The 18892-nt window shown below is 33.4% G+C and overlaps 1 protein-coding gene across 1 annotated transcript in view; it reads left to right on the plus strand.

The window, feature by feature from the left end:
* Positions 1-14781, plus strand: part of LOC134841629 (uncharacterized) — a 30025-nt gene extending 15244 nt beyond the window's left edge. Inside the window, exons 3-4 of the mRNA XM_063857659.1 lie at positions 13860-14052; positions 14537-14781. Coding sequence (XP_063713729.1) covers positions 13860-14052; positions 14537-14781 — 438 coding nt within the window. The remainder of the gene's footprint in view (positions 1-13859; positions 14053-14536) is intronic.
* Positions 14782-18892: the final 4111 nt, after the last annotated feature.

Below are 18892 nucleotides of genomic sequence, written 5' to 3' on the forward strand. Positions count from 1 at the left end.
AAATGTGTTACCTTTTGGTTGTTCTTCTTTGTTTACCGGTGAGATAATATTGTATTGTTCTAAAATATCGAGTAATCTGTTTACTTTATCATGTAAGTGAATTGGTACTTTACTTGCTCTTTGTTTTTTGAAAACTGCGTCAGGTTTTAATGGGAGATGTAGTGATGAACTGATTTTGCCAACATCAAATTTCGATGTTGCATAGACTGATGAATATTTTATTAGCTGTTTGGCTAACTTATCAAATTCGTCTTGTGTTATTTGTGAATGTTGGAAGTTAAACATTGTTAAAAATTTCTGTTGATTCTCTGTATAGTTATTTATGTTGAATGTAGGTTTGAAATATGGGGTTTTTGTGAAATAATCTGTATTTCTTTTTTCATTACTTATTATATTATTTATGGATAATTCTTCATTAAGAATTGTGGATTGACAAATATCTAATATTTGGAGTATATTATTTACGCGATATGCTTTTTCGTGTATTGGTGATATCGTAGCGTTGGTTTCGTAATAGCCTAAAAGTCCTAAAGGCAATGTTACTTGATAGGGTGTATTTTTGTATACATGTAGAGAAATAATATCTGAATTCGAGTTTTTCAAATATTTTATGGATGATATTGTAATTTTGAAAAATTTATGGATAGGTTTGAATTCAAAATCTGACATATAGAGTTGTTGTTTATTTTGTTTTTTATCATATTGGTGAACTTGAAAAGAATTTTGAAAAGAATGGTGGTTGTTTGTTTAATCTTTGAAAAAATGTTAGGGATGTGTCTTTTGTTTTTGTGTATTTATCTTTGATTAGTATTTTACTATTCAAGATGTTGATTGTTGGTATATATTTAGAGATAAATTGTATTCCAATGATATTGTGTTTAATATCAGTGATATGAAATATTTGTTTAAATGGTTTATTTAAAATTTTATTTTGCTCTATTGTTCTCGTGGGGAGAAGAAATAATTGAATTTTTCCATAGTTTACCAATGTTGATCCTTGTGCTGTTGCTAGTTTACTGGAGGTTTCAAGAGGCGTTAGTTTTGGTTTAATGTTTTTATCTCATTCCATGTGGGAATGTTTATTATGTTTGATTCTGCTCCTGAATCAATTAAAAAATCAATTTCAAGATCTGGTGGTTGAAATTCTTTGTTTCTTGGACTTTCTAAAAGAAATGGTATTGTCCAAATTTTTTCTTTGGGTTGTTCTTTTTGTATATTTTGATAGATGTGATTTGTATTCAAGCATTTTGTTTTATTATTTTCATTGAATTGATTTGTAGTGTTGATTTCGTTAGTTTCTTGTGCCGTTTGTGTAGAATGGATGGGTTCAATATAATAATTGTGAAGGAGTTCTAATTGATTTTCATATATATGTGATGAAAAAGGTTGTTCATATATAATAGGTTCGTAGTCATTTTCGACTGCTATCATATTTATGGAGATAGTGTTTTCTGTATCACTTTCTGAATCTGATGATTCACAGTTTATTTGATTTAGTTGTAGTTCGTTATTTCCTGTGTCATCAATACCTGGGGGTCTGATGTTGTTTCTGGATTTGATTGTACTTGATTAATATGTCTTTGATGTTTAGGTGTACTACTTCTGTGGCGATTGTTAGAATTATTATAATGGTTATTATTCCTGTGTGGTGATTGGGAATAATTTCTATAACGGTTATTATAACTTGAATGTCGATTTTGTGAATTATTTCGTGATCTGTTTTGATATTTATTGTTTGGTCTGTTATAGTTTGATCTATTATATGAGTTGTTCCTTGATCGATTGTTCGGGTAATTCTGGTTTCGGTTGTTTGAATAACTTCTATTTCGATTATTGGAGTAATTTCTATTTCTATTGTATGATGAGTTTCGTGATTGATTGTTTGGATAGTAATTATTCCTTGATTGGGAATTAGATCTAGAGGCAAATTGTGTTGTATTCGAATTTGATCTGGAGTAGTTATTTCGACTATTTGGTCTATTATAATGATTTTGTGACGAATTTTGTGTATTTCTTCGTTCTGGTGATCTTCCTCTATAACTTGAGTTATATGGTGATTGGGTTCTCGTGTAATTGGTATTGTTCGGAAGTGGTTTTCCTGAACTGTTGTTGCTGTATACATTTTTGTTTGGTAGATTTTGATCTTTCTTCATGTATTGATAGAATGATTTATTTGGTTCTTTATATTTTTGAGGTTTGTTTTGATTGTCCTGTTGTTTTTGTCTACATTCAGAAATACTATGTCCGTATCGTCGGCAATAATTACACCATTTTTTGAAAGATGGTTTGCCTTTAAAGTTTGGGTGTTTTTCATAAATATTGAGTATTTCAGTGGTTTTTTCAACGAGGTCTGTATCTGATTCCTGTATATTGTTGATATTTGTGGTATTTGTTTCAATTCGGTTAACATATTGTAATTTCAGATTTTCTGTTTCTTCAAGTTTCATTGCGATTTCCGCTTGCTCTAGTTTGTCTACTAGTTTTCGAAAATCTAAATCGGGTTCTCGAATTGAGGAGGGATGGGATGCTCTCTTTTTTATTGCTATTTTCCTTAATTGAGGTGTTAAGGTCATCATTAAGACTTCTGTCATTTTTGTGTTTTTATAGTCGTGTGTATTTAATGAATATGCTTTTCGAACTAGTGTTTCGATACGTACTGCTAATTGTTTGATGGTTTCATTTGGTAATCTGCGAATTTCATTACATAAAACTCTTTGTTGTTGTTTGTTTCTCTCGGAGTCAAATATTTTTGAAAATTCTTGTGTAAATCTTTTCCAATTTGATTTTATTTCTATAGGCAATACTGAAAACCATTTTTGGGCTGCGCCGTCTAAGGTTGTCTGTATCAACGCTGTGCGTCGATGTATCCAGTTTTGATGTAGTGGCGTATTAATTGGTTCAGGTCCTATATTTAAAATCAAATTTGCTGTTACTGCATTTAAATAATCTTCTACAGAATATTCAGGGTCTGTTCCTGTGAATACCATTAATGGTTTGTTTGATGTTATTGATGACCCACCCATAAGGTATGGATTCATTGTCATTTGTTGTGATTTTGCTGCATTTGGCATTTGTGAAAAGTTCGAAAGTTGATTTTTTGTTATTTCGTGTTGTTGAAGGTAATATGGAAGTGGTATCTCATTTTGCATTTGTGTTGGTTGATACCAGTGTGTAATCATTGGGTTTTGTGGCTGAATTGGTTGAAAAGATTGTGTATTAATTGGGTTTTGCACTTGTATTGGTTGTTGGTTTTGTGCATCTATTGGGTGTGGAGAAAAAATTCTATGATCTGTATATGGTTTTTGCACTCCTTGTCCGCGATATTCTTGAGTGTATGGTGCAAATATATCTGGTTGTAAATAATCATCATCAGAGGATAAATAATCCGTTTGATGAGATGCTTGCTTTTTATTTTTATTCTGTTGAAAGAATGGATAGTTTCACTACGATCTTGTGGAGGATATGAATTAGTTTGAAAGTTTACTGAATTGGTTGTTGCCATTGGGTTATCCCAATATCGAGATCTTATCTGATTATTATTATTTTTTCGGGGGGGATAGTTTGTTTTTGATGAATGTGTGTAATTATAATTGTGTTCCGCAAAATTGTTTCTTGTGAACGTTCTGCGTGTTTTTGACGGTATTGTCATGGGTCTATATGTTTGATAATCCATTTGTGAATATTTTGGAGCAACCGAAGGTTTAACGGTTGATTGTAAGGTTACCTGTGCTAGTGAAGTGTTTGTATTTCTTGGTGTTGTTAAATTTGGACGTATTGGTGAAATACTTTGTTGTGTAGTTGTTGTTGTTTGTACAATTTCTTCATTTATGAAGTGTGATGGTGTCTGAATATCTTGCTGAGTGAGATTCCTAGTTCCATTAAGGTTTTCATTGTGTATGACGGTCGAATTTAAGCTGTTATTTCGCGTATCCGGTAGAAATGTATTGTAGTTTAATGGTGTTGCATCAATGATTAATGGTACTACTCTTACATAATCTCTTGTATAAGATATTGTACTTATTGCTTGACTTGCAATTGATTGTGGGATATTTATAAATGCATAATGAGACCATTCGGGGTCCCAAACGTAGTCTGACTGTTCTGTGATGGCGGTATCATCGTTTGAATTTTGAGGTCTGAAATTTTTTCTTGCTTGTGAAATTAAATCTATATTATGTGTGAAATAATCTATTATAAACCATGCCAAAATTTTTTGTAAGTCATGTTTTGTATGTTGTGAAACTTCATCTTTAGTGAAATTTTCTTTAATTATATGTAGGAAAGTTGAAAATAGTGTGATTTCATGTCGTACCCTTTTATGTTTAGATGTCTCTGTCGGTGAGACACTTGGGATTGGAATTTCGTTTTCTAATATTGAGATATAACTATATATTATGGCAAAAACTTCATTAGTGAATATGGAGTTTGCTCTTTGTGAGTTATGATATTGTATGCTTTTTATGTATTCTGAGAATACTTTTGAAAATTCTAAATCAAGGTCGTCTGTTTGAATTACATATTTGTGGTGATTCGGGTTTGGTGAGCTGAATTCTATGGTGTAGATTCCGTATTGTTGTGTCAAATTACATATATCTTTCAGATAGTGATCAATAATTTGTCTTTTGATCTTTACATCTGGGAACTCTGCTTTACATGGGCTGATTCCGGGTTCAAATAAATTTAGGAGTAAATTTTTGCAAAGTATATGCTGTCCTCTATCATTGGGTGCATCTACGAGGAAGGGGTAGATATCGTCATCATCTGGACTATCTTCACTTGGAGTGTGTGTTTGGCTCATTTTTTCGTTTAATGACTGTTAATAGGTAATTATCGATGTGTCTAATTGGTTGATTCCAATTATATAAATGTACTGGTTTGTGTTTATATTGCTTTTTTATTCTTCTTTTTCCTCTTTTTGATGAATTTGAAGTTGTTTCTGAGTCGGAAAAATATAATTGATCGTGAATGGGGCAATTTTTATCTATAGACTTTTTTAATTTATAAAGTTCGTCTAAATTGCTGGCTTCTGATTCTGAAAATGCGTTTCTATTTTTGGAAAATCTTTTTCGTGTTATTTGTCTTTGTTTGGTTATTATTTTCCTTTTTAGTGTTTGTCGTTTTGTTCTAATATATCCAACTGTTTGTGTATGAGGCGTGATTACAAGGTCGTATTTTTTGTTATCTATTTCACAGTTGTGTAAAAAGATTGTTTGTTTGTTTCCTAGATTTTTAAATGACATAAGGTTTAGGATGACGGATGCAAAAAGTTGTTAGATGATTTCTATTTTCTTAAATTGTTAGTCCTTACGATGTTTTGGTTAGCTTAACCTGGGTCTATTTGTTCAGGGTTGGAGAGAAAAGTATATCGATTCCGAAGAATGATTTTTTACTTTCTCGTGGCTAGTATAAGCTAAGGTGTTAACTTACTTAATCTTACTTAGGGGTAGTGATTGTGTTCAAGGGTTGGAGAATAGTAAATCGATCCACAAGGTTCAGGTATAATTAGAACGCGAGTAGTTCGTTAGATACTATTTTAAACTTACTAAGTCTAAGATTTATCATGGGTCTGGTAAGAGGAGGGTTCAAGTGAAGGATGAATAACCGAAGTTCTTCACTGTTTATCCTAATTTGAATGATTAGTTTTGTTCAAAAATTTCTATTAGTCTTGGGTTTTTTGAAAGGGTTGGATAGTGAATCGACGTTTGAGGTCGTTAGACACTAGCTAAGTGGGTGGGGGAGAACAAAATTGTTCTTTTTGATCCAAGGATAGGCCTTGATGATCAAGTTTTAAATTTAATTAAATAGAAAATTAATTAAGATCCAAGGATAAGCCTTGATGATCTAATTTTAAGATTAAGTGAATTTAAGTTTAAAATGGTTTAAATTTATTTAAGAAAAGATTTAGTGTTTTATTGATATCAGTGAGCTTATGATTGCTGTTATGTTTTAGGTGATGAAGCTGGGACAACTGATGATTTTATGATTACTAACAGTTTATTGTCATGCTACTAATTTTTATTTTGATTTTCAATAGATATTTTTCAAACATGTTTTATATAATACTGCAGAATTTTAGGAAAACGATCTGAGATCTTTTTATCAATCGTTATTGTATATTAAAAGTTTTGTTTAGCGCCTGAAATGATTATGAAGGTTGACTTCAAGATTTTATGTTTGCAAATGAAAATCTAAATTCATTGCTAATAAAATTCTAAATATAAAAGTCTGTGTTGGCTTTTGCCGTACTATCATATAACTATTTGGTAAGTTTCTACTTTGTCGTATGTCGTCTCTGGTTCGAGGTCTTCTTGCAATTCCGGGTAGTTCTGTTATCGTTCGGAATATTGGCTCTGATCTATTGAGTCGTAGAGACATTTCGATTAAATTATCGTCGTATAACATTTTTTTTTTTAAATGTTTTGTCTAAATTCTAATCTATTTTTGGTTAATTCTAAGCTATTAAGGTCTTGTTCGAGACTTATGGTCGCATCAGATGAGTTATGACCGATGTGGTTAACTCATAGAGTAATTTCGGATAGGGTACACCGTCTGCTCGTCACGCTATCTTATTTTCGGCCGGATAGATTCGTGCAACTTCTTAGTCTAATACCGATCCTAATCTTACTCTTATACTATCTAGTCTCAGGTTGTTTAACTAGTCTCTGCTAGGCTCAATAGATCTAGGGTATACTGGTTTATTGCGGCTGCTGAAGTTCCTTTGGAGAGGCAACTAAATTCTAAGTTAAATTCAAATCTCTCTGGTGCTGAAATTACAAGTAATTTCAGCACTTACAAATAAGTGGGTTGTTAGTTTGATGGATCATGATTGGTTAATATTAAATACTTTACAGTGGTAAAATATCTAATTTATCCAATCATAAAATGTAGTTTAGATCAGGTTCCAAAATGATAGAGTCAACAAAGACTTGTCAGAGTTAGAAAACAAAAAAACCGAGAGTAATAACAGTTTTTTTGATTCCACCCACTACATTGAACAAAATAGATAGCACCAGAAAAATACGGCAGAGTTTGCGGGGACTTTGATACTAAAGTTACTTGAAATACAAGAAACCCGTTGAACTGACGGGCCAGTTTTTGGGATTTTTGTGATTTCGTTTTTTTGCTGCTGATTAAAACCGGGCGATCAACATGATCAAGTAACAAATAAATTAAAAAAAAGCTGAAAAAATAATCAAAAACGCCTTCAAAAATTTGCAAAAGTTTCCGTTTCTCAGATTATCAAAACTAGTAGGTGACTAGTAACAAAACTAGTAATTTCAGTAGTGACTTCTTTAGTTCAAGTTGCAACTATTTGAAAAAAATTCAACGGGCTGAAGCATGAAAGTAGACAAATTGTTTCAAGGTTGATTTGATAAAGTTATAAACGCAGATTTTGTCAAAATGTCCAAAAACGTTACAGTCTATGAAGAGGGTAATCCAGCAGATCCCCAGAGGTGCGACAAATTGTCCTACTGCCAGTGATATGCGAACTCCTGGAAAGCATGTGGTACACCCGCATGACTTTCTGTAGTAATCAGTTTGATTTAGTCAGTTTGGTTTTCATTTGGTCGCGGAACAGTTGAAGCAATCATTGCACCTTTTGAAGAGACAAAAATTGTGTCACACAATGCATTGTCATAGAATTGATAGAAGCGTTCGATAGACTGGATCATATTCTCCGGCTACAAAATGCGAGCTTGGTATCAGGATAGATGTGTTATTAGGATCTTGTTTAAGTCATGGAAAGCAGCATTTAGCAACTGAATAAGCAAACTCAAACTAAAGGAAGTTCAGATAATCGAGTGATTTATCTTTAGAATTAAGCTTTCCTAGGGTGCCAAAAACTCAAATGAGTCAACGGTTGTTAATTATAGAAGTGGAAAATCCTGGTAAAATATTGATTTCTTGTTTTATGGCAAAACTAACCTAAATATTCTAAATAGTCAAATAATTTTGAGCTCAAACGTTGAGAAGTTTAGTTCTCGCCCATTATCAAAAACTTACCGCGTAAATTTTCCCTGCTGAGACGCCTGATAACCAAAGTATAAGTTCCATAAAGCTTTCCCAAACAGAAAAACGCAGGCGTTTTAAATAGCTGAATTGGGTACCCGCAATGGAGCTGACCCAAAGCAATTTATAAAAATTTTAGAACAAAAATGGTTTCATGATGTGATTAAATGCCATACTAGTTTCAATCGAGTACTTCTGGAAACCGGATTCGTTCTATAATTTTTCTTTTTTTGGCTATTGACCTGAAGGGTGGAAAATTTGTGCTCTTTAAGGTTTGTTTTCGCACCAACTGCGACGTTTTCAGTGACCTTTTTTGATAAAATCTGATTCAGTTTGATATATATTGATGTCGTGAGTCCAAGAAAAAAAAACAGTTTTCCTAATTTAAATTTTTGTAGTTTAAACTTCCTGAATTCAAATGTAAAAAGATTTTTTTACCTCTGATCATTTTTTGTAAAGTTTGGAGGTTTGAAAATTGCCAAATTGGCCATGTTCTGGACTAAATTATGCACGCTTTGAAGAATTACTCAATTTGCTGAGAGCGTAACGCGATTTATTTATGCGTGGCGAATTATCCCACACAACAAAATTGTTTCAAATTGAATTATGGCCAGCTAATTGCTCGTATTAATTTCTTACGACACTCAAAATTTTACACTTTGATTTTGTCCAAAATTAACAGTTTTCTTTTTTTTTCTCCAAAAACTATTTGATATGAATTAGGGGACAGTCGGGACATTCAGGGCTTTGCCCTGATATACGAGTAGTCTTGTTTCTATCACAATTCATCGACTTCAAATAGTTCTTAAAAATATTTCTCGGCAAAAAGTTAGTTTAAAGAAGTTGCCGTCAAGGCTGTTTTTCCTTTCCCCCCACCTCACACAAGCATCAGTTTTATGGTCTAAGGGGTGTTTTTACAAGGTTGATTATGAAAATTAAAAATGTTTGCCATGGTCTAATTAGTCTGCATTTCAATTGTCATGACAATTGGACAATGTGAACAGTAATTTGAATTATGAAAAATTGTAGGTGGGGGGAGGAAAAAGAGCCGCCTTCAAGTCTAATTATGTGCGAGGAAAGCAAATGACTAATACATGCTATCTGGAAAGTCGTCTTCTAAACCATGAAATTTTTGTCATACTAAGAAAAACTATTTCCTGAAGAATTATAAAGCGCTTCTGAATTGTTTTGATAAACTAATGAAATAGAAGCTCAAATACAAAACAACATGAGTGATGATGTAGAAGAAGACGAAACTTCTGTCAACAATATAAGCTCAAACAAAACGTGTATTGTCCTGATTTGAGGTGCCAGGAACAAAATCCTATCGCGTCGAAAGACAAAATGTCAAAATTATCTTGTTCCAAACTGAGACCCATATTAGACAAGATTGAAGAAACATCGCCTGTAAAAAGTCTCCTAACTTCACTCAACAAACTCTAGACTCACAAAGGACAAAAATCATAGCAAAAATTTAAACTTGAAAAGTTGTACAGAAAATTATAGCCCGTGAAAAGCAATCGCTAAGGAAGCAATTCCTCGTTGAAGCTAAAGTTACCATAGCCTATCAAGGGAGACAAGGTGGTCTAAAAGCTTGCAGTGATGCAGCGCTAGTCAAAGGATATAACCGCAGAGACAATGACAGATTAATTGGAACTCTCGAATACCCAAACGTCGATGGAAACAGGAGAAGAATGTGTGAAAGTAATAAACAAAGCATTGAGAATGTCATCAAAATAGCCACTGCAATAGGAGCTTCTGAAATGGACTCTGATATAAAATGCCCGCCGACTGCCTACAAAAAGTTATCATCCACGAACTATGATTGTTTTTAAGGAAAAATAAGGAATTTTATCAGACTTCCACGATGATAGATCTTAAAATAGTAAAAGTTTTGACTGCTACGAGAGTCATTTTTTTCAAATTGTTGAAAAAGGATGTGTTTACGCGAGGGATTTGCTTACTTCAAATATACAAACAATGAGGTGGTGCAAACGTAATGAGTCTATGTGAAAGAAAAACAAAACTGGAGTGCGCATCCAATGACGCTGAGAGCTGATTCGATGGACAATAAAATCGTATTTTCAAGCCAAAAAGTGCTAATAGTAGTGTTAAAAAGTCTTTTGCCCTTACTTGGAAGCTAATAAACATAAAAACCAGATCTATCAAGAATTACCACGAAGTACTAGAAGCACTTTTATGCGGCCTCAAGTCACCACCTAGTATAAAAGCTTTAACTGAAACATACGGGCTGAAACAAACGGGCAAAATGAATTGTTACAGAATTAGGGTTTTTGGATCAGTTTTTGAAGTGATTATCTAGCAACACCAAAATCTTTAGATGCAATAATCTCAATTGAATTTAATATTCTTAATCACGAGCCGTTAAGAATCACAAAAACGGCACAAAATTAAATTAAATAAAATTATATTTAAAAACTTAGATCATCAAAACCGAATCTTTTGCATTATCAAGGATTTCCAGATCAAAATTTTGTTGAGTTTTCCTTAAAAAATAGGAAAATGTTCTAGAAGTTCTTCAACTTGAACATTAGAGAATTCAAAAAAAAAATCATTAATATTTGCATAAAATGCGTAAAGTGGTTAAAAGCAAAAAGTTGAGCCTTAACTTGAAAAATATAATTTTAGATAACAAACAAAAGCGCTTATAGTTTTTCATTTTTTATACATCTGGAAAACTGCCGAGAATTTATCTTGCAAATGGTTAGGAACCATACTGGGTTCAAACTATTTTTTCCGTAAGCACATCGAAAGAGTTCATGCACAGTTGCTTGTCAATGCGGAATGCTTTTGAAAGATAGGCAGTATGTTCCTCGAATGGTGCTACTGCGCTACTATGACTCAATCATTCAATACGGTATCTCCATAAACAGTTATAAAAACTAAAAAGCGCTTTTAAAATATAAAATCCAGCCTTATTGTACAAAAAAAGATGATTCATACCAAAAATTTTTATAAAAAATTAAGAAATTATCAGAGCTTTATTAGACAAACATGAAATCTATTTGTTCATGAGCTTTGTGCTCACGAACTTTTGAAGTTTTAAGTAAGATCTTTGGCCAAACTGCATACCAGTGATCTTTTGAATGTCTTCTTAGTTTATAATCATATTACCAGACCAACGAAACAAGGTCTTTTGAAAATTGCTTTAGCCAGAAATAATAGGAAAATGTTTTTGGTAAAACACCGAGGATCTCAGTTGTTCGGTTCTTTACAGGAAAACATTTTGGTCCCGTTAGAAAAGCAAAGCTTGAAAGATACTCAGTTTTTGAAGTGGTACATTGCTTAAAAGATCTCTTCAACTCAGAAAATATCTCACTTTCCAGGTTTGTTTAAACTTGTTCTGATCTGATTTGAATCCTTTAGGAAGAGAATATTGAGCTCCCATAATTTATTTCATATCGATCATTTTGAGTTCAGTTTGCATCTTACAAACTGAACCCTATCTTGGACTTGTTCACTGGTTACTGCCACATTTTCTTATCTTGAGACATAATCAGCGGCACACTTGATTGGAGTGCTCAGACAGCCGGTTAACAAAAACACTAGTAGGCATAAGATCTTTAATTGCGAGAATATGAAAATTTGGACTTAGTCTGAAAATTTGTTATCAAAATATTTACAGTTTTTTTTTGTTTTTGCAATAAATTTCTTTGTTATTGACTATTAAATTGGAAGTTCAGTTCAATCATGTCTCTTTTGTAAACAGTAAAAAAAAACAGCCGTGTGTAACCCAAGTTGGTTGTCCTCTCAGAGTTTTTGCTGTATATACACAGTGCTTAGTTATTTATTACTAGTTTCTGTTTAAAATGTATCGTCTTCAGCATCTTTGTTCCCCAGTACTTGAAATTATGAAATTTATTTATCAAAATATAAAACATTTTATAATCTAATAGCCAATAAAAAAATGCGCTTTACCTGTAATCACAAAAAAGCTTTTGAATTGATTAAAACTAAATTTAAGTCGACAAACCAGACCAATTCAAACATTTTCTTTAGGAAATTAAATGAGTTTTCAATTGACTTGAACCAATCTATCTGGAAAGTTTAGAATCAATTTTAGTGCTTATAATTTTATTGAAATCAATTGGGGTTGTTTTTGGTAGCTGTTAAACTCTATCCAATTCTCACCAAAGAAATTGTTTCTCAAGTAAACTTATCCACGTTATACCGTTAGATTCAGGGGATTCTTTAGGGTTTTGCTATCTAAAAGAGAATGATCTGTTCGGGGTGGTTTTTGATGATAAATTAAACACCAGAAAAATTTTCTGATACCGATTTTGAGGTCAACATTTTTAGCACTATTTTCTTTAGCAGTTCAATAAAAAGTTGACAAAACTCAATTACGGACAAACTGTCCAGTTTCAAGAAAATTGTTTTTAGTTACTCGGGGAATTTCTTTTCCAGTCAATTATCAGCACAAAATTATCTTACAACCAGATTTCATAATGTTGTTTCGGGTTTAACCATTTTAATAGACAAACTTTATAAAATGACTAGTAACAAGGATAACTGGTTACTGTGCAAGTAGCACAGAGTGTTCCGAACATACTTGTAAAAACAACACATAAAAGTTCTTCAAATTTTTATTATCTTCAAATTAGTCTCGTTTGTTGTACGTGATGTGATGATGAAACTATACACATAAATGAAAAATTATTGAATAATGCATAATCATTTTTTTTTCTATTTTTGCACAATATTTTTTACAAACTTATATATAGATTTCAAAACATAGATTTCAAAATATAGATTTCAAAACTAATTTCTTTGTGGAAAAGTAAAACTTTTTAGCAAAAAAAAAATGATTAACCAATTTAACAAGTTATCATCACTTTTATTTGGTCGAAGTTGAATGATCAAAATTTTCAAACAGGTTTTTCTTGACACTTGGAATTTTGCTTGGAAATTTCTTAATATTGTCCGAATCACGACTGAAAGGGCCTTAGTATGATATCACACGGAACCCGATATAACATGATGTTATTTGTGGCATCTGATTTTGCATGGAAAAAAAACAAGAAAAAAAACGGACCCGAATAAAAAGTGCCTCCCCGTTTTCAATGGTTGGAACAAAAAGGAGAGAAAAACAGCTTAAAACCGATTTAAATTGAACAAAATTAAGCATCAAAATAAAGCTGTGAAAGACAAAAAGATGGTTTTAGATCCATTTAGAATCAGTTTACATTAGTTTTCTTGACATTATTATAAAATATTTCATTTTTTGGAACGATTTAAAATCAGTTCACATTTTTGCCTAAATTTTTTTTTGGTTTCGACGTTCGAAGAAAACGGAATATTTATGCTTTGTGTGGTTTTTTTATTCAGTCAATTTCCAGTGATCTAAATTTTAGTTTTCAACAAACAATTTTGATAGTGACTCACTGAAATCAATTTTTAAAAGATATTTTGCATCCGATCATTTTTGCAAAGTGTTGGGAGTTTAAAGTTTGCTAATTTGGCCAAGATCTGGACTAAATTATGCGCGCTTTGAAGATTTTATCCAAAATCCTTAAAGCGTTACAAGAATTATTTATGCGTGGCGATTTATCCCGCCAAACAAAATCATTTCAAAATGAATTGAGGCTAGCTAATTGGTGTATTAATTTGGTACGACCCAGGTTTTCACACTTGATCTTTAATTTTGTCCAAAAAAATCTAGTTTTTTTAAATATTTTTTGTCCCAAAAATCTATACGATATGAAATAAGGGGCAGTCGGAACATTCAGGGCTTTGCCCTGATGTACGAGCAGAGCAGTCTTGTTGTTATTTAAATCTTACACCCGGTTTGCCACTGCACGTATGTTTTGTTCGTTTGTGAATTTCAGCTCGTGGTGTGCATTCTGTTCCGGTTCCACACCATAGCCAGCAGTCTGGCCACTGGCTACTTCGTTGTTGCCATGAGCGTGGACCGGGTAGTGGCCATTAAATTCCCATTCCTCCACAGGAGCTACTCCTCCAGTCGAGTGGCAGCTGTCATTGCGGCAACTGTGGTCATCGTGTCCTACGCACTGAGTTCAGGTAAGATCAGATTAGCGAAGTGAAATTTGTAGTGCCTAAACTACTTTCAGTCGTAAAGTCGAGACCCATCATGATTCGCGTTAATTGATGTGGATAGCTACCGCTTAGCAACCTAAAACAAAAACAATAACAAAGACTCAAACATTGTAAACAATTCAAATTTTCTAAGGTTTTCTAAAGAAGCGAACCTGAGAAAAAAACAGAGCATTCAATTATTTATGGTTTCTCTTTTTCCAGCGTAATTTTTTTTAAAAAAGGAGTTGTATCAAATAAGGCATAAAAACGAAGTCTATCATCAAACTATCTGATACTGAATCCTTTTTTATACCAGGTTCGCTTCCTTAGAATAACTAAAAAAACTGTTTGAAACGGAAAATTTGACAGCTTTTTACTAGATGGATATATTTGCTTAGACTGGTATGAATCTACTAGCCAAACTTTGTTTTTGATTTTACTTTAACCCATGAGAGATGATAATTTTCAGGGGTAGCCTACTTTTCGGACATGGATGAGAATGGCCAGTGTGGTCTGAACCGAAAGAGCATGTATTTAGTCCATACCGTGTATGCCTTCGTGGGCCACTACTTCGTCTTCTTCGGAGTGCCCTTCACCGTACTCGTGTCAGCCAACATCATCTTCGTCCACTCACTCAGAAACCGAAAAAAGGCCACTCATATCAAAACAGAATTCTCTCCCGAAAAATTTGTGCCACAATGGAACCTGATCTAAACTACGTTGGGTTTGTTGTGGTTATGTTGGGTTTGTTGTGGTTTTTCTTATGTTTTGTTGGTTGTGTCCTTTTTTCAAAAATCAAATTGTTTGTGGTATGGGTTTGTCTTTCGACTTTTTTGTGTTTTATTATTTCTTCTTTAGACTTTATAATAGTCTTCAAAAGAATAAATTATCCAGTTTTAAACTGGGTTAATCCGGTTTGGGTACCGTTGGTTTCCTTTTCTTAGTCATGCTGTTATGCTATGTGTTGTGGTGTTTAGTAAGCTGCATTGGTTAGTTTTGTTTAGTATATAATTCCTTTCCAACCGGGTTAAAGGAAAGTTTGAAACGTGTTATCTTGTGTTAGAGTTATCGAGTGTGAAAGCTTGGAACTGAAATTCATTACTTTAAACAATTCTTCGTGGGCGAGCTGTGCGAGTTTGGATAGAATTTTTATGCGAGTGAATGAAAATATCAAAAGGTTAGTACTGCTTTTGCTTCTTATGAATTTACTACATAGAATTTTAATTTTACTGCTAGTTGTTGGGGGAAATTAAGTTACAAATTTTCATCATTATTAGATTTAGTGCTGGTGGGGGAAAAATTTATAAATTAATTTACTGCATTGGTATTATATTTATTTAATTGTTGGTGCAATTAAACAGTGTAATAAACAGTTTTGAAGAAGTTTGCTATTTTTTATTTTTCTTTTGTGAATTTTTTCAGATGATCTAGGATGAAGGCTAAAATTCTAAAGAAAACATGGATAAAGAATGGTGAGTTTCTAATGTTTGAATTAATTAGTAATATGTATAATTCATACTTACCTGTTAGTCGTCGGGGAAGAAACCGTGAGGGAAAATGTCGTGGATGAGATCTGAAGTTGTTAGTAGTTTGGCTAATATGCGGATGATATTTTTAGTTTGAAGCAGTGGCCAAAGCAATTGAAGTGCCTTAATGGTGGTTAGTTCTTCAGTGCCAACTGCAAATTCATAAGGTGTGTTTTGGATTAGATTATATAATTTGTGGTTGAATTTAGTGTTATGGATGAATTCTAAAATGGGGATTTCTATAGGTTGTACAAACTCGTGTGGGATGAGGAAGGGTCGGGATTCTTCTGCGTTGAAGGTCTTGGTGATGGGACAAAAGATATACATTTGGGTTATGGGATCATAATTTCGAAGAATACCATGAAGGTTAGTATCTTTAATGCAATATGTGAAGTTAAGAAAGAATGGTGAGGTGTATTTGGAATTGATGAATTGAAAACGATGGTGTGGTTGTCTGGAGGGAGTGTGTAAGTCAAAGTGATTTTGGATGAAACGATAATAAGTATATGTGTGTGTTTGTTTAGTGCGCAACATAATATCGTGTGAGCAGTGCAAATCTCTTTCATGTGGTGCAAAGAAACGAAAGGTTAGTGAAAATATTTGGAAGCGTTCTTTAAAACTTTCGTAGGCTTGCGTGTCTGTTAGTGCTTCTGAGATAATGTGGTCAAACTTGCGATCGAAGATATTTAGTGTAAATACATATGGTGTTTTAATGAAAATTTTCTCGGTGATTTGTGGGTTAGCGAAGCGATCGTCGTCTAAGAATTGATCTTGGTTAGTTCTGATGATGTTATGATCGTAATATTCTAGTGTATATTCATTAGCTCGGGGTGCAGTGTGTGTTTTTAGTGATTTTTTGTATCCAATGTAAGTAAATTGTCTAGGTGTTAGTGGTGTAGTGAGTCGATATAGCATGTCCTTATTTCGTTCTATATCGATATGAGTGTTAGATAAAGGTAAGCAAAGGGGATTTGTAAAATGATAATATGAGGTCCAAGGAAGGGTAGGCATTAAAACGTATTCGTCTACAAAGTTACGTGTCTCGTTAGTGTCATGAGGGGTGTTTAAGGTGTATTGTGGAAATGAGGGTAAGGTGATAGCTAAAAATTCTTTTGTGTTAGTGTGTTGTGGATGGTTGATATATTCACGGGCTGTTCCTGGTTTCGCTGGGAAAGGATGGTCGGGGAACTTCCTTTTAAAAGTGCGGTAAGCTCTATTAGTGCTGAGTGAAGATACAGTAGTTGTGGATGATGGTGCTAATGAATCAGTATAATTTGAAGAGGGTGTAGGGGTAGGAGGGTTGGATGAATCTATTGTGGATGAGATTTGGTTTATGGTTGGGGTGTCAAGGTGATAGGATTGTTGTTGTAGGGTAATGAAATTATCTAGTTCTGGGGAGATTCGGGGGGTGTCTGAAGAATGAGATGATTGGTTTGAGTGAAGTGAGGAGTAGGTTGGAGTGACTTGGGAAGCATAAGAGGGTGTAGAATTGGTTGGGTCAGGGTTATTTGGTAGTATGGGTTGAAAAGGGGGTTGGGAAAAATTTAAGGGATTGGTGTGAAAATTATTTGATGGAAATGGTTCAGAGTCGGCAAATTCATCGGGGGTTTCAATATTCGGGTTATTGAGTTGTGAGATGGAGTATAAAACTGAGATGTGTGAGTTAGTATCGGAATTCATGCCGGATGTTACATTACTGGATGGGAAATCGGGTGGCGGAAAAGCAAAAAGTGGTATTATTGGGATTGGAGTGGTGAGGTTGGTTGGGTGGGAATTTGATCGGTGTAGGGATCCAAGTTGTCGGCTCATCGTGGGCTAAAAAAATTATTATTTTGAGACTGAAAAGCGGTGGTATGGGGTTGTTCTATAATTTGTTCATAAGTATTTTCATCTTGTGAGTGGTGTGGCATTATATGTTGGATGGGACTTTGTGATATGGTTGGTCTAAAATTATTATGTGTTATGGCTAAATTTCGAAAATTACGTGGGACTAGGGATAATGGATGGTTATGTTGTAGGGGTGGTAACTGTGGTGCTGTTGGTTTTGTGTCTGCATTGTTATGTTCTTCGTCGTATGTGTTCTGTCTTGTTGCTATTTTTGTGTTATATTCTTTTATTTGTGCGTCTAAAAGAATTTTGTTTATAGATGTAGAAAATATTCCAAAAAATCCTGCAAATAGTATGCGTGCTACACTTGCTTGTCTATTGACTTGTGTGTGTATAGCACATGTGTTATAGATTCCTTTTAAGAGTGAAAAAAGAAATCCAATAAAGTTAAACATTGCGTATAAAATAGTTAGTTTTTCTAAGATGTAGTAGGGCCATCCTAGAAAATCAAGAATTTCATTCTTGAGTGTAACAAAGCTAAAAATATTGATAGGTGATATATCTTGGGGACGGTATTTTTCACCGTTTAGATATATATAATCTTTAATGTCTTTAAAATATCCGCTATAGTCTTGCGTATAGATGTCTGCAAATCCTGCGGTTTCGGCAAGTTTGCGTAAGTTTTGGTCAATTGATTGTCTTTGTATTGTGTCCATTTGTGTTAATAATTCCTGGAATTGTTGTGTTCTAATGTGATGTTGAATATCTGATTTTGAGTATATTCCTATTGATTGTAAGTCTATATTTGGGTTTCGAGCGATAGCGCGAATGCTTTCTGGTGAAAATTTTTTGAGTGATTGCATTAATGTGGGATATGGGGTGAGAAGGTAATATTTATCTTCATCAGGGTTTAGTTGTACTACGTTGTGGCTATTTTCTGATCCACATGGAACTGCGGTATCCCAGAAATAGGTTCTTCGTGAAAGTGTGTCAACGAAATGTACTTTATTCTTATAAAAGATAGGGATTCTTTTATAACATCGTTTATCTTCAAAAACGTATAGTGGTGATACTTTTTTAGTACAAGTATAAAACCATAAGATGTTTCCTTCATAGTCTAAAAAATTTGATCTATTTCCTGATAGTAAATATCCTGCGTAGGGTATTTTTAATACTGCTAGTGCAAGTGATTGTAATATTTGTGTTCTTTCTAATTCGCATAGTTGGTGTAATGTTTCTAATTCGGAGAGTGACATTTCTTGAAAAATTCGGCTAATCATGTAGTCTAGTTTCATATCTAAGTGAATATCATAGTGGATATTACCAAAATATGTACTATTCATTAGTGATAGTTCTTGTAAACGTGTGCTTTGATCGTTTTGGGGTTTTAAATGTCCACCAGGTTGACCTGTATTCTTTTGAAAATTAACTGGTATATATGATGTTCATTCGTTTAGGGGATGACTTGTGGC

This window comes from Symsagittifera roscoffensis, chromosome 3 (assembly GCF_963678635.1).
Source record: "Symsagittifera roscoffensis chromosome 3, txSymRosc1.1, whole genome shotgun sequence".
NCBI classification, from domain to species: domain Eukaryota; kingdom Metazoa; phylum Xenacoelomorpha; order Acoela; family Convolutidae; genus Symsagittifera; species Symsagittifera roscoffensis.